The sequence below is a fragment of the Bidens hawaiensis genome, unplaced genomic scaffold (assembly GCF_021521415.1).
Source record: "Bidens hawaiensis isolate Kalapana, Puna unplaced genomic scaffold, B.hawaiensis_p1.1 tig00010732_1, whole genome shotgun sequence".
NCBI lineage: Eukaryota > Viridiplantae > Streptophyta > Magnoliopsida > Asterales > Asteraceae > Bidens > Bidens hawaiensis.
The window spans coordinates 460,274-482,714 of record NW_027491822.1 but is presented as its reverse complement, the minus strand read 5'-3'; the positions used below and the strand labels follow the sequence as shown (position 1 = coordinate 482,714).

Below are 22,441 nucleotides of genomic sequence, written 5' to 3'. Positions count from 1 at the left end.
CGTCCTGTTTTATACTTTTATGAAGGGTATCCAACTCAACCTGCTGCAAAGTTGTGTATTTTAAACACACCTTGTTGGTTTGAATTAGTCATGAGGTGAGTTTTGGTTTTTTAAATGGTGTTCGCCTACTCCTCTTGGATTTTTGGGTCGAATCGAATTGCATGCACAATCACACTATCAATAGAACTAAAGAATATGAAATAAATAAAAATCTCGATTAAGTTTAAAAGTAATGTACTCAAAGAGTTGGTAGTTTGACCTCTGTCACACCATTGGGATTTAAGTATAAAATAGGAACCGGGGACCAACCGAATGACAACAATGACGAGAATCAAACATGAAGTTAAGGAACTCGAAGAAATGGTTTGGTTTTCAGTTTTGCTTTCAAATCCTGATTTTTTCCCTTTCTCAATTTGCAGCTACCTGACTGTTGCGGTCTACTCAAACAATTAATTTTAAGACTTAAATACCTATAATAAATACGGGTAAGTATGGTCGTCTCCACAAGAACTCAAGGAAAGTGCAAGTTTATTTAATTTATAACTAATTATAATCTAAGCGGACAGACGATGGCAGGCGGTTTTTATGAAAAGATTTAATTAAAACTAATTATTACTTAAAAAGATTTGTAAACAATATTATTTAAAAAGTATTCATTCTAGGTTCGGGTAATGTGTTCCATACGTTAATCACAGATTCTTTAGTCTTTGGTTTTATAATAATTGCTAGTCCTATGGTTTGATTTATGATGACAAACGATACCCTAACCGAATTGTTGACACAAATGCACCCAGACACCACAATTACCAACTCTATGTCTAAGATGATTAACTCAATGATAAGGTTTGATGATTCTAGTCCAATGATACAAGAGCCTAACCCTAAGTGTTGATGGACAACCAAACAAACGTTACACAAATCAATAATCGCAAACTCAAGCTTTAATCAACCAGTTACTAATTAAGCAAGACAAATCATATAAACTTAATCAAGTTATATTCATGAAGCACAAGAATCTGATCATAACAGTATATTACACAAAACCTTAGCCTAGAACGAACACACACGACTAGCCGGACATCGACATAATCGTTAAATCACTTATCTTGATGAACATACGATTGTAGGACAAACCGGAAGCTTCGGGATGGCTGAAAATCGTCCTAGAACACCTCTTCTGCCTCTGGAAGTCGTTATATCCAAAACAAGGTCGAAAAATCGTTTATATAGTGTAAACCCTAACTTTTGTCGATATTAAGCATCTTCGCGTATCGCGAAGTTGCACGTCCTGCATCTTTGAGATACGCGAAGATGCAAGTGACTTCATATTCGAATTCCTCTTGTTGAGAAACATGAAATTCATATATTATGGATTCCGTAACTCATTTTCTAGGCCAAGATATGCCCATTTTATTAAAACACGTTTTCCTGGTAACCCATGTTGTTCAGTTTTCACTTCGGCTTCATGTTTCTCATCCAATCCTCTCATGAATCCTTCTTAACCCTCAATACATGTTTCCCCATGCTTCCATCATCTCGAGGCTTGCTTAATCTTCATCTGGATGGCTCTGAATTAGCTTGTTTGAGCTCCTTAACTTCCAATGTCTTGACACATAACAACGCTTGAAGTAACAATGTTCATTTAATTATTTAACTAAATATAACTAATTAATATATAATAATAACTAACTTTTACCCAACCATCACTACCTCATCGAGTGTGGTAATACTCTTCCGTTTCAAATTTTACGTTGTTTTCATTCAGTTCTGATTCTGTTTGGTTACTTGTGGATTTTGCAGCCAAGAAAAAAGCCGAGAAAGAGAAAGGTTCTCATTCCAGCTGCTCCTTTTATTCGAACTGCGAGATGTCTTTATCTATATACTTATGTTAACTCATTTTAATAAAAATATTGTTAGAAGTTCATCAAATGCTAAGATTAGCATAGAATCTTCTTTTTCATCTGGCATTAAGTAAAGTAAATAGTAATATATAAACTCTAATAACTAGCTCAAACAACATATGTAAGGTAAGAAATTCATCCAATCGTTACACTTTACAATAAATGTATATTACACATCCCAAATCTTTTGTAAAAAAAACATGTAACACTATCAATTTAGTTATATCTTTCTCTTTTGAATTGGAACTGTCAGTTTTTAAAGTTCATGAATTGTATCAATGCACTGAAGGTTTGACTCGAAGATGACTACACTAAACTTAATAGTAAGAAATCTTAAGAGAACTAATGAGTATTTTGCAATTAGAAATATTTTACCATGTTTCAGCTCAAATTTGAACTTCAAAAATTCTTTAATGAATATCTGGTCTCAAATCTTCCAAGTACTACTTGTGTAATCAATAATATCCTAGTATAAAATTTTGTGCTACTTTTTATACGTAGTATATTGTGACATTAACTATGGATTGATCAGGTATGGGAGATAAGCAACTACATTGCCCCTGAAATCACTCGCTGGCAAGCCGAAGCTCTGCAAATCCTTGAAGAGGTATAAGTTTTATAATTTTATTATATATCCAAAACTTATAGCAATCTTTAATTTGCAAAACTGTCTGTTAAATCCCATTTTTTTCAGAAGATCACATAATTCAGTTTTTATTCGAATGACATTTTCTTCGGTGAACAAGTATTAGGAGTTGGCACGCCGGCTTGGAAAGAAAGGTCAGCGATGTTAGTTAGATAAATTAGAGAATTGTTGTACTCGGCCTTTTCGGGGCGGCTTGAAATCGAAAAAACATATCTATAATAGATATAACCAGACCCAAACAAAAACCGATGGTTTGATTTTATGTTTTTGTAAACCGAATTTTCTTCACAATGTGTCGAACAGAAGTGAAACAAACATGCATTTGTATATTTGTGTTTGGGATATGATCTATATTTTTTGAGGTTAAAGTAACAAACAAGATGAAAAGTCATTTGGTCTAATCCATTATTGAAATAAGAAACATGGAACCTTAATAACTTAGAAATATATGTATCCGACAAAAGTTATCTCATATTCGTCTTACATGTGTTTATGAGTTTCAAATATTTGCAGATTATTTTAATTAAATTCCAAGTTATTCTCTAGAAGAATGAATTCTTGGCATAATGAAAAATGGAGCAAGTGGGAAAGGAGCAAGAGGAGGATCTTGACTGCAGACAGTTAACTTAAAATGACCCCTTTTTTTTTTATCGTATAACCGAAAAGTTTGGTGAGCGAAAACGACACATTGATTTGTGTATATATATATATACTTGGTAAACTAGGGTAAGCTAGTCATGTATTATACGCGTTGATCAATCTAAATAAGTTGTTTAGTATGTTTAATAATAACATAGTTAAATTTGTATTATTATGTCAATACACACATGTATATCAAAATTATTTGCCTCTTATAGCTATACTTAACATAGTATTGTATGTACAGGACGAGCTTTCAGTAGTTACAACCAAAGCATTGGACCCATTAGTAACCCAAATTTGGCATTGAAATGGCTGCAATGAGACGTGTACCATGGGGCACACGTGAAAGTGTGGGCAATCAATCAGAGGAAGCCACGAGCTGTGTATATATGAAACTTAAAAGTATTGTGCTAAGACATTATTTTTTAAAATCAGAGTAAGTCGCGAGTCGTGCATATTAAACTTAAAAGTATTGTGCTAAGGCATTATTTTTTACAAATTTGTTGTATTTGCATGTATGTTACAAACATAAAAATGATTCTAGATGGTGGCCTCCCTGTACTTGGATGCCATCTTTGTTCAGTTTGTTTCCAGTTCTTTTTAGACAAGGTGAATAGCCTTATTTCATATTTAGGTAATGATATTATTGATGTGCATGCCCATTGGTTTATAATCTTATTTTTTCTTGCAGATATCTGAACCAGAGCTCAACAAATATGTTGATATATTTTATTTTATTGTTACGATAAAGTTAATATCTTTGTTATTATAATTTCATTTAATTATAAGTTGCTCTGATCAGAGATAAGGAGCCGGAGCTGCTAGTTACTCAATGTTTGCGAGTCATGAGATAAGCAAAGCAGAAGCACTATTAAAGGTTTGTGATTAACCTGGTGTCTCATTTTCTCTTCTAAAACTATTTGAAAAGTCTTGATTCGCATTTGAAGTTTTGTTGTTTGCAATGTTTTTAGCATGTTATGTACAGGTTATTCTATCCCCGGTTGACTCGGTGGCAGATACATATAGTGCACCACTACCTGTAGGAACACCTTTTGAGTTTCGACGAATCCTAGAGCTCAAGGTTTGGTTGTTTTTATTTGATATGTTTTTAATGTCAAATACAATTTTAAAAAATCTAGTATTATTTCCGCCTATGTTATCAGTCATTAAGATATCTGGCTATATCCATCATTTTACTCTTTACTTTTTTGATAGTCTGACTTGTTATTTGCTACAACTTATGTCATTCTTGGACTTCCATACAGACAAAGGATCTTAAAGGCCTATCATTTGATCTGCTTGTTCCCGATATGATGGTTAATGCATGTATACGGTCAACTCTCGAAAATGGTATCATGCTCTACTTCCTCTTCTTCTTTACTGGAAATGTATGCTGGTCTTACTTTTTATCATGTATTTGCCTTTTGAAAGTTAATCGGGCTTTCGAATTCTGAATTATTCTGAATATTTCGTTTGGGTAAAACTCTTCCTGTTTTAGAGTGGAAAGACAACTGCACAGCAAACAAGAAGGTACAAATGCAGACGTTTCTTTTAGGAGCTTAAGAGTTTACTTAAGATACCCATTTTGTAGGTTTATGCATATTTCTTTTATGCAACAAAACATCCCATCTTTTAGCCCACCACTTCGATATTTAAATAAAAAGTATATAAATAATTCAAAGTGTCCATATTGTTTACATATTTTGTAGGAGCCGCTACTGTCAAACACGAATTATAAAAAAGATTCCGTTCGCACCTAATCCGCTATTGTTAATAGCGGATTACGTTATACCCGTTACTAACCCAGTTAACAACTAACTAACCCTACTAACCTAACTAACCTAACTATAAACAACCAAACTAACCCCACTAACCTAACTAACCCTACTAACCAAACTAACCTAACTATAAACAACCAAACTAACCCCACTAACCTAACTAACCTAACCAACCTAACCACAATTCTCTAACAGTAAGCTTCTTCTTCTTCTCCTCTCTTTCTCTCTCTTAAATCACTATGGCTACCCTGATCAGAGAGTCTTTTAGTCGACACCGAATCATCGAAGGTGGTGTTTCTAGCGGCGCTGACGCCTTCTTTAGGACACTCCGGATACCAAGAGAAAACTTGTTATAATCATTTTGAAGTAAAAAAAGTAGGAAATAATATTTTAAATTACTTAAATCAAGATAAATAAATTTTTTTTGAACGGCTTAATTGTTTTGAAGCTAAATGACATTAAATATCGTAAACTAGATAACAAAGGAAAAAAAAAAGAAGATGTTTTGTCAATCTTAATCGCTCCATTTTGAGCGTTACCTCCTTACCGGAGGTCATCGAAATAGACGTGGAAAAACAGGCGGTTTGTCAAAAAATATTGTTTAATTTTAGAATATAAAATCTTTTAAAAGTGATTGTATTCACCCGTCATAATATAAAGCTTTCAGCCTGTATATTTTAGGTTGGTAGCATATAGATATAGGAAATTTAGGAACCTGATAAAGCCGTACCCAAGAATTCAAATAGCAAAACTAACATTTATTATGGTACTAGTTTGACCCCGTGTTACGATGATTTATTTAGGTTCTTGTTTTTAATTGTTTTGTTATTTTATATTTTGTAATTTTTAGTTTTAACTATTAACGTAGTTTTGTTTTGATTTAATACGTATATATTCGTTTGTTACGTGTATCATATTTTTTAGCGGTTGGGCTCTTTCAATTGAGACGTGCAGACTTTTTATATTTTTAACGAACGAACATAAACGAAAAAAAACATGTTGAGTTTTTAAAATGAAAAACACAAATATTTGTCTTATGAAAATGGGCAGTTGATGTAGATGACGATGGTTGTTGATGCAAGAGAGAGGAGGTTGACGATGGTGGGTGGTAATTGAAAGTTAACTGGTGATGGAGATGATAAACTGGCGGTGGAGAAAGAGGAGTTAAATAGGGTTTGATGATAAAAAAGTTTCACAAATAAATAAGATGTTATAACTCCGAGTTTGGTGAGACCCATGACCTGCAAAAATTATTGTCTTATGTTTAAGGGGTTATTTCACAAATAAATGAGATGTTATAACTCGTTTAAGGGCTATACGGATTTGGTGAGACCCATGACCCGTGAAAATTATTGTTTGATTATGAAAGATTTTCATAAATAAATGAGATATTATAACACATTTAAGGACTATCGGGGTTTGGTGAGAACCATACTCGCGAATTCGGATAAAACGCATGAGAAACTTTAAATCACAAATCAAGCAATCTTGTGGCTTGAGAGGGAGTGGATAGCAATCAGAAAGTGACACATAAGATTTTTGATAGATATTTATATAGATAGATAGATTAATTTAATAGTGAAAATAATCTATATATATCTCTTAACAATACTAATATATCTTCATCTTTAATACACATAAACGAAACCTCCGTACATTCTCTCAAGCTACCATATTGTTTTATTTGTAAATGGAGGTTTCTCATACATTTGACCCGAATTTACGAGTATGGGTCTCACAAAACCTAGATAGCCTTTAAACAGGTTATAACATCTCATTAATTAAAAATTAATCTTATCAAATATTTCATATGAAAATCCTAAAATAGGGATATACTAAAAATTAATATCCGTTTTTTAAATATATTATTTATAATTAAGAACAATTTTATAGTAAAAAAAAGTAAGCGAGCCATGGGTTTCACCAAACCTAAATAATTTTAAACCGGTTATGACATCTCATTTATTTGTAAAATCAATTCATCATCAAATTTTAAGTATATTATTGACTTTCTTACCATAAATAAAAATAGAATCCAAAAAAAGATATAAATATTAAAAATAAATAATATAAAACAACCCCTATAATACGTGAGATAAAAACTAGTATTAAATATAACTAATGAGGTTATGGTAAAACTCAATTGCAAGGGAAAATGTAAGGAAAGCAGTCAAATGAAATAGATGACAAATTCAGCATCATACACTATCACACTAGTACAATGTTTTAAAAATCGGTATTTTACTTATACTGGATTTGATTCAAAAATAGTTTAACCGGTTGAACCGGAATGTATCAGGAGGTTCAACCGGGTTAAATAATTTACCTTGTAATTCCATATAAATACACTTTCAACTCAAAAAATAACCCAAATTACATTAATAAACATCACACTTGAACCAAATATCACACATGAACAATGGTCAAGTCAAATAGAAAGTTTATACTTTGTATACGAAATTAGTCAATTACAAAATATGTAAATAAACCAGCATAGATTTGCATGATACAAAATTGGTTGATTAACTAATCTTTGTTTATTGTGTTTACTCGTTTCAATTTTCTAGTCATTTTTAAAAATATGGGACGTAAAAAACATAAAAAATCTTTTGGATTTAAAATTGGTTTGCCGGTTTAAACCGGTATATTGGTACAATGTTCTAGCGAACCGTCCAAAAATACCGGTGCTCTAACGAAAATCCGGTATAACCGGTTCAGCACCGGCCAGTACGTACCGGTTTTTAAAACACTAAAGTGCTGTTCATTAACCGTTCAAACCCAAAATGCAACAAACGAGTGCCGCTATTTATATAACTTTTACACATAAAACAAAAATAGTTACAATCATAAAATTGTAAATCATTAAACATCTGGAAAATTGTATAACTTTTGACTAAACAACAAACGTAGAAAGAACATCACACTAAACATCTTGAAAATGTTACTATCTCCTCTCATGTTTACACATCATGCTGACAATTGTCATACGTATATAACAAATAAGTACGAGATACTGTCTGTGTAAATCATTAAAATTATTGGTTTCTCATGTAGATCCACCCAATTATTCTCGTCATGTTCGAACAAAAACAATTTTAGTACCAAAAGCATAGCTATGATAATAGAGAGATCGGGTTCTTGAAGCTAAAACAGATAACGCTTGTAAAAAGCAATAGTAAAAGAAGAAGCACGAGCGTTAATAAATCGTAAAATAATCAAACTCTAGTGAAATTCAACGTTGTAGTGGATACGTGATGGAGTTCGGTCAGTATACCTGCGGTTTGTTACGATGCCTGTACAGTACGGCATGCGCTATAGCAATCAAAAGTGAATACCCAAATTTAAAGTTGAAATATGATCAATACGACACCTCAATTTTGCATATCGAAACATAAATACAAAAACATGTGGTGACGGTATATTCGGAAATCATGAATTGGTTACTTCTAATATATATCATGTTAAGGATGGCATATCCCAAGTAGAGGTGTGCACAGTAACGTTCTTTAATGTTCTCGTTTTCTTCTATGAGTGGTAAATTAATAAATATATCAATAAAGGTTGTAGGAAATGAGTCACGATTTTATTAAACAATATCAATAAAATAAATAATCTCTTTATACAAATTTGGGAAATTGTATTGCATATACCGTATACAAATTTAAACGAGAATAACAACAAATATAACACGCACACACACACACACATATGTCTTGATTCATACCGAAGTCCCTAACTTATGCTCGAACATGTAATTCTTTGACGAGTTGAAGCTGGACCGAAGCCGAGTTGATCATCGTGTTGAAACCGCACCGGAACCGCGCTCACATCATCTAGCTCGTGTTTACTAAGACCCGAGCATCACCTCCAAGTCAGGTCTTCGTATGTCCCTTCGCTTGGTGAACCCCTTGATCACCCGAAACCATCTAGCTGCAAGACTGAACAAACTATGGTTTCCGATTGTGGCTGAGGATTTTTGTTAAACAGAGGTCCCTTAAAACAAATTTCAGGCCATCTTCGCGAGCCCGCTTGTTTCCCAGGGTACAACAGCCGAAGTAGTATGTACTGCCGGGATTACCCTAGCACCCGAACTATATTTGTAACGAGATATCGGGATCAAGAGAGAGAAGAGAGTTGGAATTGAGAACACGAACTGGTTTGCGTTGTGTGGTTGGGTCGAGTGTGACATGTGTCGGTGCATACGAGATGTTACTGATTTGGGTTTTCGGTGTTAGTGTTGTGGTTGTTGTATCTCAAATGCTCCCACACACTTTCTATTTATAGCAAGGAAGTGTGATGTGTCATCGGGCATATGTCACTCACAGAATTGAGGTGAGCTCAAGCGCTGACACATGGCGTGTTGACTCATCTCAATTACCGATACATGGCAGCTGGTGGCACTCAACTCTTCAGAAGGCGACATGTAGGCTGCTAATTTATCATTGGACAACGACAAGTGTCACACTACCCAACCCTACTACACAAAAATAATAAGGCGGCTCTCGAACGTTCTACCAATGTGGGACAAACCCATTTCTCTTTTTACCAGTGTTCAAGTTCTCAACTACACACTTTTTAGTATCGATATCGTATTCATCTTTACTCATTGGACCCGTTAATAATTATTTTATTTGTAACATATACTAATAATTATTATTAGACATTAGTCCAAAAACTTCCAACAAAGGTAACGTTCTTTTTGTATTTAGTCTGAGTGGTCATAACTACTATCGTATGAGAAGTCTTCTTCCAAAATTGGTTCATAACCAAAATTCTTTCAATTTTACTATATGATACTGAGTATGAAATTTTCAATAGAAAAAGCGTTCTCGTGTACGTTTTTGCACGTGCATTATTTTTATTAAGTTCATTTAAAAAAAATCGTTTTGTGATATAAATAAAATCAATTTATGTCCATATAGTATAGGTATAAGCATAAATAAAATCAATATATGTAATTATTTGTTTTACTTGTAATTTTATAATTTAAATCATCCCATATATTACACAGGTTCTAAAGCTGGTTAATTTATATATCTCTAATAATGGTTATTAATATATCGTCAATAAAAACAACTTAGATTTAGCCACCTTCGAACCCATATTCAACTTTTGTTGATTGTATGATCATCTTAGAACTTAAAACTTACTATTGATGTCAACCTAATAATATGAGAAAGCATCGATTATATTGAATAATAACAATTCTATATAATAATCAATTCCCAATCAACAATTAAAATGAATCACACATGATGAATTTAATTGTCTCTCTTATTAACCATAATAGTACAACTCAAAAACGGATTACAATCTCATAACCATAATCACAATTTTAATTAGGTTATATATATACCATGACTCGGTACAATTAGAGATGGACTCGAACTTCTCATTAAACAAATAAATAAAACCCACATGTTATTTGCTAATCTAATTAGCTATCATAAATTTACAAATCTTTTAGTTTATCCCTTTAATTAATTGACTTAATTTCATAACTCAAAATTAACCCACTTCAACCAACCCGACACCATCTTGTGTTTGAGAGGGAATTGCATCCAACTTATAACATTAGAATAAAATTTTGATATGATATGGTTGAAGCGTCGGTTGTTGAATTCAGACTTCGGAGCTACGCAAGTCGGTTCTAACCTTTCACGATTCTTTTCTAAAACCACAACATAAGAAAACTCGTTAGAACAAGACTACGATATCCCTCTAACACTCAAGTCTGTATTTAATATATACAGATGTAAATCACATTTAGTTGAGTGATAGCTCTAAACATGAAATTGTAGCCCGTTACTACACATTTATCCAGGGACGGATTTATTTAATTGAGTACCGGGTCAAGCGAACCAGGTGTTTTTCGAACCGTAGTGGAGCATTTAATAGCGACTTTTTTAGCGAACCAGGTGTTTTTCGAACCGTAGTGGAGCATTTACTTGACCCGAACCGTTAAACCAATCCGAATTGTCAACCCGACCCAATTTTTTTATACGCGTTCTTATATATTTAGAGCATCTTAAAATAGCGAACCAGATAAAAAAAAATTCTAAATCCGTCACTGCATTTATCCACTTTAATATAGTTTAGTGACACATGCCCATCATCTACTAGATAAAAAGAAACATATAGATGGTGTAAAATGATGTACAAATCACATCGATCCCCTTGGTTTAGTACTTTAGTTATGCTACCGACGAGATATTTATCGAAAAACCTAAAAAGCTCTAAAAGGTGGGTGGAGATATTATTGTTCCATCTTATTTCTAAAAATATAAATGAAAAATTTGTATACGGTAAGTCAAATAAATTGATAACACCCAACTTCAGTTTTCAAGAAAACGATTATATAATTTATATACAAGCCCTTTCAAACCCGGTGTGCCCGCTCAACTTGTATATATACCACCTTATTATCTCACTCTAGGCAACAACATCCAACAAGTTGCAACTAATTATCTCATATCTACACACTTCATTCAATAATGGATTCAATCCAAATCCCAGTATCGGTTTACGCCGCGATCTGTCTCTTGACTGCCTTCTTTCTCATCTGGCTCCGCCGAAAACCCCTTCCCCCGGGGCCAATGGGGTGGCCAATCATCGGCAACATGCTGATGATGGACCAACTCACCCACCGTGGGTTAGCCAAGTTGGCTAAAAAATACGGTGGCATTCTCCATCTCAAGATGGGATTTAGCCACACCGTGGCGGTGTCATCGCCCGAGATGGCACGCCAAATACTTCAAGTTCAAGATCACATATTTGCCAACCGTCCCGCCACCATTGCCATCACTTATTTAACGTATAACCGAGTGGATATGGCGTTTTCGGACTATAGTCCCTTCTGGAGGCAGATGCGGAAGCTGAGCGTCATGAAGTTGTTCAGTCGCAGACGGGCAGAATCATGGGATTCTGTCCGTGATGAGGTGGACTCCATGGTGAAGTCCACCGTTGTAAATACTGGTGCCCCGGTAAACCTGGGTGAGCTTGTGTTCGGGCTCACCCATGATATTATTTACCGAGCGGCTTTTGGGTCCATATCTCATGAAGGTAAAGAGGAATTCATTAGAATCCTACAAGAATACACTAAGCTTTTTGGTGCATTCAACTTGGCTGACTTCATTCCATGGCTCGGGTTTATTGACCCGGCCGGGTTGAATACCCGTTTACCTGCGGCCCGAGCTGCATTGGACCGTTTCATTGATAAGATCATCGACGAGCATTTAAGCAAGGGGAAGAAAACCGGCGATGAAAATGCTGATAGCGATATGGTTGATGAGATGTTGGTGTTTTATAGCGAGGAAGGAAAAGCCAACGAAGCAGAGGACTTGCAAAATGCCATTAAGCTTACCCGAGATAATATCAAAGCTATAATTATGGTAAGTAATGAAAACAACCTTACTATTGCTTTAATGTTCGCCCCAGATTAAAAGAATATGATCTGACAGCTAACTTAACTTTTTTACAGGACGTAATGTTTGGTGGTACCGAGACAGTGGCTTCTGCCATAGAGTGGGCGTTGACCGAGTTGATGCATACACCTGACACGCTAAAACGCGTGCAACAAGAGTTGACCGATGTTGTCGGTCTTGACCGTCGGGTCGAAGAATCCGACTTTGAGAAGTTATCATACTTCAAGTGCGTCATAAAAGAGACACTTCGTCTCCACCCTCCTATCCCGGTTACCCTCCACAAATCATCCGAAGAGACAAAGGTTGCGGGCTACCACATCCCGAAAGGGACGCGTGTTATGGTCAACGTATTCGCTATCAACCGCCATAAGAACTCTTGGGAAGATCCTAATACTTTCAACCCGTCTCGCTTTTTGAAAGATGACGCTCCGGATTTTAAAGGAAGTAGTTATGAGTTTTTGCCTTTCGGTTCAGGCCGAAGGTCGTGTCCAGGGATGCAACTCGGGTTATACGCGATGGAGATGGCTCTGGTCCACCTTCTTCATTGTTTCACATGGGAGTTGCCAAATGAAATCGACATGAGCGATGTGTATGGACTTACCGCACCCAAGGCGAGTCGACTTGTTGCGGTCCCGACACCACGATTATTATGTCCCTTGTATTGATTGTCTTTAAATAATTTATATTTCTTTTCCTTATAAGGTTTTATTTTGAAAAAATCTATACCAAATGGTAAGAGTACAATAACATGCAACAAATCCATATTTTCTTGTGCACAATTTATTTTCATAACAAACCTTGCATGCCCAATGAATTATGATCCATCTTTTAATCATTAAAACGTCCACAATTACCTGAATAGGAAACACCAAATCGGTTTGAGTCATCCTCAAACAATACTTTACGACCAGACAACCAGACAAATGTTAACGTATTATGGTGCTTGGGCTAACAGTTCGGCCGGTTTAGACTCAGAGACTTTTTATGGCATTGCCTAACTAATTATTATAGTAGAAGATATGCACTTTATTCAATATATGACTATAAGAGTTCGGTATGTTTATACAACGGCTCAGATTAGTGCTTCTCTAACCAATGTCTTACACCATCACCAACAGGGATGTTTGTTGGGTGTTTTTTATGTGTCACATAGCACTTGGCCCTACCAAAATACCGTATATTTCTTCTCTTCTCTCTCCGCTCTCTACATCTTTTCTTACAAACTCATTCTTGAAGCATTCTTCATCAAAAACCTTGCAATGCTCTCTCTCTTTCACATCATAACATCCCTCATCCACATCATCATTTTTTTCTCAAAAACACTTCAAGAATGTCCTGTTGTGGATACTCATTAAGCAACCACAATGGGCTACAAAACCCAAGGTTTGAATTAACGTGGCAAGTGACACTTTTTTTTTTTTTGTCACAAATCCTCTTGTTGTGGAAGTAGAGTTTGCCTTCTAAGTCTGTAAGAAGTTTGTAGAAGCAAACTAGGAACAATCTAATTATGTGGCAATTTCTCTCTTTCTCACACACACACGTATACATACATACATACATATATATATGGGGAAGTATAAAATGATAACCCACTTGAGTTATGAAAACCCGTGAAAACTCTATGCAACATCGTTTTTTTTTGTTTTTTTTATTACACGCGTAATATATGTTATAACATTTAATACAAAATATCGAAAACTAAAAAAAATGTTTTGCTATTTTTTAACAATTTTTTACCAATTTTTATATATGTTTTCAGGAGAGAGAAAAAGTTATATTTATGTTTACATTTTTATTAACTTTAATTGTGGAACGCAAGATTCAAACTTTAATTAAAAACATGTGGTTGAGAATGGGTTTCTAGAGTTTTCACAACTCAAGTGGGTTTTTATTTTAACTTTACCCTATATATATATATATATCCAACTTTAATATTAATATTTTTAATAGGGTTTGTAAAGGTTTGTTGTTGTGAAATAAAATAAGGTTTTTGAGACAAGTTTGGAATATGATGTAACGATTTGTATGGATTTATTGTTATACAGGCTTTTATAGGTTCATCTCAGTTTGCTATGCTTTCAAATTTCATCGACATGCAGCCATGCAGGAAATTTAGAATATATAGTCAACTTTGTCAATCAACTAGAGAACAAGGATCCCCTCTCGTTTTAATTATCCCGCATGCCACGTCTATTTTTATAACCTTTTTCCCAATTTCATCTCACTTTTTTCAAAATTAACAGCAGGGTGTCATCTCATTTTGTAGCAACTCTAATTTATTTTCAAAAGTATAGAAATTCTACACGCATTTATTTTTATTATCGTAATTTTAAAGAAACAATAAAACTACAATAACTTAAAAATGTTATATTATTAAAATATAAAATAATTTAATAATAAAAAATATAACAAAATATTTAATTCGTTCAACGTATCCATTGTGTGAATTTTATTTTTTTTTATTTTTATTTTATTTTATTTTATTTTTTTTTGAATTTGAAGAGTAGAGAGTTAAGAGAGTAAAAATATGTGAAAACATAGGGCGATTTTTGCTTTTTTCAATTTGATCGTTATTAGGTGTTAAATTGTCATTTGGGATTTCAAATTATATTTCTTACTTCTAATTTTTGCATATTATATCCCTATATTAAAAGTAACATCCATACGTGGAGAGCGGAGATGGATAGAATCTTCACTCAGGAGGCACCAAGGAAAAGATATTTGTAGGCTTCTTCTTGGTTTTGCGGTCTTTATGACTCGGAAGTTGAGTCGGTCGATTATCTTTTCTCGGGGTGTCTAGTGGCTTCCAAGGTTTGGGATTTCTTGAGTTTGTGGTGTAAGGCTCCTTTGATTTACGCCTTCTTGATTAGAGATTTGTTGGAGATGTTTTTTTTAAGCAGGTTTGGGGATTTGGAAAAAGAAAGATTTTCAAGAGATTGTGGTTTTAGCTTGTTGGAGGATTTAGAAAGCTAGGAACGAGAAGATTTTTTAAGGCAACGAGATCAAGAACGAAGGTATTATTGGCGACATAAAGGGGTGTTTGGGATTCCTTATTTTTAGCTCCTAAATGACTTACAACTTTTCTATGTGAAAGAATAAGTTGATAAGTTACAAACTTATAACTTATTGCTATAAGTCAAAGAGGTAAAAATAAGGAATCCCAACCACCCCCGAAGTCTCTCAGCTTCTTAGAGTATTCTCATCCAACCCCTTATTTTATGTGATGGGTGTTTTTATAATTTAGAGCGTGATTCAGGGTGTTGTGAGTGAAGAGTTTTTATATTTTAGAAAAAGTAGTAATTTTTCTGTATATTTGAAAAGTTACTGTTCACCCCCTATAATTTTTTAATATATTTTGAAAGTGGTTGTGAGTGAAGAAAAGAGAAAATGTAATGATAAAAGGTATAAAAAGTATTATTTAATTGAAATAGAAAGAGAAAATGTAATGCGTTTTAATGTAATTTTTTATTTAGGGATAGGAATGCTCCTATGGGTTAATAATAGATCCATATGTAAATCAATAGGTTGGTAAAAATGGAGTAAACTCAATCTTAGGTGATTGTTGTCTTTGGGCGCCTCTCCATGTTGTGAAGAATGTTGTGGAGAGAGGTTCGGTTTCGATTTGTTTATAAAAGTTAACGGTTGAAAAAATAATAATAACTGTACTAGTTAAAAAAAAAGAATTTAAAGTAACATTAGCATTTACATTATGGTTCAGGTAAACATGCAACTGAATCTACATCACCTAACACCATACCCATTCTGTAACCGCATAAATTTTAAAACCAACCACCAGGTCACTAATAATTTTTCTTTTTTTACCAAGAAAACGAGTGATTGTTAAATATATTATCTCAGGCCAAATGCCAAACAATCTACCAGTATCCAAATAATCATGTGTTTACCATTTGGGCCAGCCGCTAATGTTGATTTTATTGAGCCCATTGCACATGTATTTGTGGCCCAGACAAACCCAAACGATAATACCCGATCACAGGGTCAAGTGACAAGTTTTGGAAGTTTGAACTCCAGGGAAAAATGGTATTGAAAATCAAGACTGAGATATTCTCAGTCAATCAAATCATGATTGTTACAACTTACAACCACATATAGCAGTAAGACACATGCTTTATAAATATATGGCTTATACATACATGGTCAACAATAGAGATAACAGGCCATCAAGCCAACTCATGGATGCCAATAGTTGCAGGAAGCTCCCCTCCTACACCGCCCACTCTCGTAAAATTTACAAACACGCTGCCCTTTTGGCGGTGCTCTCGAATAACCACTACCACCACTATTGCCACCACTACCAAACGAAAGCTGTCTAACCCAAGGTTTACCGTTCCTACTATACCCTGAATCCTCAACCTTGTTAAATCTCTCCCCACCATAACCTTGTTGGTGTGGGTCCCATCCTGCAGTCATGCCCCGACTCGTGCTTAAATATGGAGCGGCCTGGGTCAATTCTTGATCGGGTCTTCCAAAATTATTCATGCTACTTTGTCGGAGGTCAAGTCTTGGTGGTTGGGATGGTGGTGGAGGTTCAGCAGTGTCACTCGTTGCAGGTCCCGCTCCATCACCTGCTTCCTTATGGTTGGCTCTAAACTGCAGTACCAATTCAGGGCTCGGGTCCTTTAACTTTGTTGGCACGGGTTCGGTGTGGTCACCCAAATCATGGCTCGTTTCAGAAGCCTTGGTTTCTCTTTCTCTCACATCGGCTTTTATGATGTTATTCAAATCAATCACGTCTTTGGAAATAGTTTCGGGCGGTATTTCAGGCCACTTAAACTGTAAATCAGTAGAACTTCTAACCAAATCAAATGCATTATTGTTGTTGCCTTGAGAAGACACCACCACGGCAGTGGTTGTGGTGGTGGTGGTGGTGGTGGTGGTTGGTTGAAATGGTAAATGTATCTCGGTTTCATTGGAACTAAAGGGATGATTTCTTGAACCATGAATATGAGGGGTGGGACTGAAGTCATCAAAAGACCCATTAAACAAATCCTCTACAAAATTGTTCCTTCTTGATGTAGGTGAAGGGAAACCATTTTGAGACTCCATTGCATCCACCTCAGCCAACAAATCTGAAACAGATTCTTCCGCTAACGTGCTAAACTCGATTGTTTCACGAACGCCTTGCCAGGCTGGCATATAATCATATCCAGGCTGTGATGATGGTGCAGATGATGAAGGTATAGCTTGCTCCGTGTCAGCACTCATAGTAACAGCACGATCAGTAGGCGAATATTCAGTCCATTCTTTAGCTGTTTCCGGAAGCTGGGCCCCACCAACATTCCCAACTTCTTTATCTGCATCATTTTGAACCTTTTCATCTACACCATTTTGAGCCTTTTCATCTACACCATTTTGAGCCTTTTCATCTACACGGGCAGTCATCTCCTTCGGTTGTGATGATGGTGCAGATGATGAAGGTATAGCTTGCTCCATGTCAGTACTTGTAGTAACAGCACGATCCGTAGGCGAATATCCAGTCCAATCTTTAGCTGTTTCAGGAAGCCGGGCCCCACCAACACTCCCGGCTTCTTTATCTACATCATTTTGAACCTTTTCATATACACCATTTTGAGCCTTTTCATCTACACCATTTTGAGCCTTGTCATCTACAAGGGTCGCTGTCTCCTTCGGCTGTGATGAAGGTGTAGATGATGAAGGTCTAGCTAGCTCCATGTTAGTACTTGTAGTAACAGCACGATCAGTAGGCGAATATCCAGTCCATTCTTTAGCTGTTTCTGGAAGCTGGGCCATGCCAGCTTTCGCGACTTCTTTATCTACATCATTTTGAACCTTTTCATCTACACCATTTTGAACCTTTCCAACTACACGGGCCATTGTCTCCTTTGGAGTCGGACTCGGTAAGTCCACGATCTCTGCACTTGCAATATCAAAAGCGGAAGACACATTTTTGGCATCCGCACTGTTTTCCGCTGGTGTAGGACTAGCCAGGCCCGTCATGTTTGACTCTTTTGACTTTCCAAAAGAAGCGGTGTTAGTGGTACCGTTGACAATCCAATTTGGTACAGAAGATTGTCCCACGGAACCATGTATACTGGATAATTTCTCGTGGTTGACTGATTTTTGTGGAGATGATAGATTGGTGGTACGAACTGTAAAACCCTCGATCCGAATACCAGCTTTATCAGTGGATGTTTTAACGTTCAATTGCTGTTTTAAAACATCATTTAAGAGTAAAGATTCATCCTCCCGATTCATCCATATCCTCATATCTTCTGGAAAGTATCCAGTCGTGCTCCATTTCTGCAACTGTACCATGCAAAACGGGCCTTGAATTTTTCCACTCGGGTCCCGATAATGCCACATTTTGTCTAACTCACTATAGTTGGAAATCGGGGTGTTCTTCACTAAGTTGGATGAAGTAGATGTTTCTGATGCAGAGGTATGACTGCGGTTGGTGACTGTTGGCCCATTATAATCAACTTGACTTTGTGGTCGGCCCAAACTACCGGGTCCTTGACCATCTCTTTTCATGTTTATTCTCCCTGTAGGCTTGGTAGGAGTAAGACCCTCTTCGGTTTTCCATGACCTGCCATTAATACTATTTGAAAGGTCTTTTCCTTTTTGTATAGAGCTTGTGCTTTTCCGACCAACTCCAGCATACTTCGGTTTCGTGTGTTCTGTAGAAAACATTATATAAAATTACAACAGTTAATGTGATAATATATTTAAAGTATAATACAAGAGATATGTTTCAAGAAGGATAAAACCAACCCTGTTCTTTATTAAAATATTCTTCGGTGTCATCGCTTTCATAATCTGGATTCATTTTAGGATCCGAATGAACCTCGGGAATCTCCCGCAATCTGCGCTCACGCTCCTCGGGTGTCTTAAGAAGTTGAAGTTTCTCAACATATTCTCTAAGAGTGAAATTTGTCAAGGAACTCAAGGTCCCATCAGACGAATAATATTATTATGGAAAATAAAAAATAAATAAATAACAAGTAATTTATTAGCATCAAAGGATATCCCTTCTTATGCCCTTTTTCACTAGCTCGATCGCGGAGATTATTAAGCCGCAATGTCTCTGTTTCCATCAACTAAAATATAGAAAGGAGAAAAATATATTCTAAACCAATAAATAAAATTCAAAACTATAATAAATCCTACTATAACTCACATCATTGAGCCTCGCAGATTGAAGGGACACCGCCTTGTCCTGTATATCCCCCTAAACCAAGCACAAATTTAGCACCAAAAAAAAAAGAGAAATAAAAATAATTAGTTAAAAACACAAAAAACTTACTACAGTAAAGCGTTGTACAAGCCCACATTTTATACTTTGTCTCAAACGCCTGCATTCGTCCTGTAAACAGAAAGGGCATAATATGTAATTAATACCAATATATTATGTTTTGTGTTCATTATACGAACAAAAACAATTGTCACCTCAGAAAGATCTTGATTTGAAATTGTAGCGATTGACACAGTTTCCTTCTTGTTCAAATTTAATACTTCAAGCACAACATCTGCAGACTTGTTGCCAATTTTATATGGCTTATCTGCCTTACTTGTGCCTGCAAACATGTACAATAATTTCAGTGGCGCATCTTACACGATAGCTCCAAAAAATGGTGTTAATTGCTAACATGCCATTACCTACAACTTGAACAAGTCTGTACATGTCATGCTTCTGATCACTACCAGATATTCTTATTCTAACGATCGCACCAACCACTTTTTTTTGAAAATTCTCACTATCTTCAATAAGATTTTCCATTAATTTCCGGCGTAGGTATATTAAGTTCATATTATGAACATCAATGGCAGCATAATCATCTAATTTATTTTGTGGTGGACGTTCTTCAGTTTTCTTGTGGTTTTTTCTTTTCTTTTCTTTTCCCACTGCCACCATATTATCAATATTCCAATCAGGGTCAACCTGTTTTGCAATACTCTTGATTGTGTTCTTTGGGAGATCTTCGTTTATGAAAAAATGAAATTCTAGAAGCTTCAACATTTCAAAATGACCAACACGTGGTTTCCCAAACAGAATCTTTAGCCTCGAATCACATACGATTTGACTTTTCTTTCGAGGGTCTCGAAGATTGTTTCTTTTTATGTACTCTAACATAAGTTCTTGAACATCAAACTGAGTCAACATTGATGTATCGCCATTTTTCATGTGTGCAACAAATTCTAAAAGCTCTTTAGTTGCCCAGTCAGTACGCGGTTTTTTTGCGATTACAGTTTCCTTATGAGGTATTACACTAACCTGTTCATCTGTTTTTCTTCTTTTGGATTCAATTGCCTCCAGATTCTGAGACGTGTCTGGTGTAATGTTTTTCATATCATTGTCTCCATTATGTTCGCATGTTGATGCAATAACTGTTTTTCTTCTTTTGGATTCACTTGCCTCCTCCACATTCTGAGACATGTCTGGTTTAATATTTTTCATATCAGTGTCTCCATTTTGAGCACATGTTGATGTAATAACCGTAGTAGTTGAACTAGCTTCTTTCAGTGGATTTTTAGCTTGAGTAAGCTCATCGAGTGTTAAAGATAACTTTCCTTTTAAATAGATCCAATACACCTTGAAAAGATACTCCCAACTAGTTTTATCATCAAAATCCACTTGTGCCTGGCCATAACGGTTCATACATTATTTAAATTTCTATACATGGTAACAACACAATTATAAAATCCCAAACTTGGATTACAAATTCGATATCATGGATTCACGGTATATTGGATATAACATACCTTCTCATCTTTTTCTTGTCCACCGTTTTCAATCAGCATGATTGTTTTCATGCACACGGTGCAAAAGCCTTTATCTCGGACACAAACATAATCAGCCTTCTTTATGCACCCCTTGCACAACGAATACGTACAAGTGTAGCACATATGTTGAGCTGCCTTCTGGCATACACTACATATATGCCAACCTGAAATCCATTCAAACACCATAAACTTTCATTGTTATAGCACCTTAATCTAAGACAGCTTAAAACATACCACAATTCCATTTAGCTTTGGACCGAAAAAACGCCTCGTCTCTCTTCACACAAGCAGGATGATACGCCTTCGGACATCCTCTGCAAATATAAAGACAACAAAAGAACAATTTCAATGCTGGCATAAAGTTCAATCAAAAGTTCAAAACCCTAGCCAATCCTAACCAATAGACATGAATTATAAACACGAACCGGCGATCGCAGAGGACGAGACTGCCGCCATCGAAGCAGATAAAGCAGACATCCTCATCTTCTTCTTTAACAATCTTAGCAGGCGGCGATTTGGCCTGAGCCCTAGGCGGGCGGCCACGCCTCTTCTTCACCATATCAGCTCCATTACCTAACTCCACGTCAGCATCCACCGGATCTCCAACCGTCTTCGAGGCGGCGTCAATCGGTTGTTGACTTTGGTCAGAGGTTTGACTCTCAGCTTCCATGGAATTGAAGTAGGTTAAAGTGAATTGGTCGGCATGTATTACGGAAGAAACAAACCCTAGATTTTGGGGGTAGGTTGAAGTCAGAAATGGAGGTGAGTATTTGATTGACCAGTACGTCGTCGTTTGATGTGTTGTTGATCAGGTGGAGTTTAGCTTTAGCTTTCTTTTTTATCGGCAACACAACAGACAGTGTTACACGAAACAGAGAGGGGGCGTTGAATGTGTAGTTGTAGATTCTTTAGGTTTTTTTTTTAATTATTTTTATACTTTTTTGGACTTTGTAGCAATTCTTTCCGACCTTTTATGGCACACCTTTGTAACTCCAACATGTTCCACACAAAAGGCATAGTCTAGCTCATAATTTCAAAGTCCTAAAGGGTTAAGGAATATAGAATGTCCAACCAAGGGAAAGCTAAAGCAATGACATGGGACACATGTCCCCCTTTAGTTCTTAGATGGTTTTTTAACATAATAAATATATGTGTTTACGCATCTTGATACCATTAGACTACAGGTCCTTTGATAATTGATGATTGTAATATAACGTTGGCAAACTGCTACATGATAGATCTAAGGATCTAAACTTTTGAGCATGGAAAACAACATGAAACTATAGA

At 35.7% G+C, this 22,441-nt stretch overlaps 2 protein-coding genes across 2 annotated transcripts; one reads left to right on the top strand and one right to left on the bottom strand.

Annotated features, from left to right (window-relative positions):
• The first annotated feature begins 11,413 nt into the window (after positions 1–11,413).
• Positions 11,414–13,085, top strand: LOC143536043 (cytochrome P450 84A1-like). Its single transcript, XM_077030127.1, has 2 exons — positions 11,414–12,358; positions 12,448–13,085. The coding sequence occupies exons 1-2, from the start codon at positions 11,462–11,464 to the stop codon at positions 13,054–13,056; spliced, it is 1,506 nt and encodes a 501-aa protein (XP_076886242.1). The 5' UTR covers positions 11,414–11,461; the 3' UTR covers positions 13,057–13,085.
• A 3,346-nt stretch (positions 13,086–16,431) lies between these two features.
• LOC143536068 (zinc finger CCCH domain-containing protein 19-like) lies at positions 16,432–21,826 on the bottom strand. Its single transcript, XM_077030151.1, has 10 exons — positions 21,580–21,826; positions 21,389–21,468; positions 21,134–21,318; positions 20,030–21,011; positions 19,820–19,947; positions 19,677–19,736; positions 19,551–19,601; positions 19,400–19,470; positions 19,145–19,296; positions 16,432–19,050 (listed from the first exon to the last, which is right to left on the bottom strand). The coding sequence occupies exons 1-10, from the start codon at positions 21,822–21,824 to the stop codon at positions 16,583–16,585; spliced, it is 4,422 nt and encodes a 1,473-aa protein (XP_076886266.1). The 5' UTR covers positions 21,825–21,826; the 3' UTR covers positions 16,432–16,582.
• Positions 21,827–22,441: the final 615 nt, after the last annotated feature.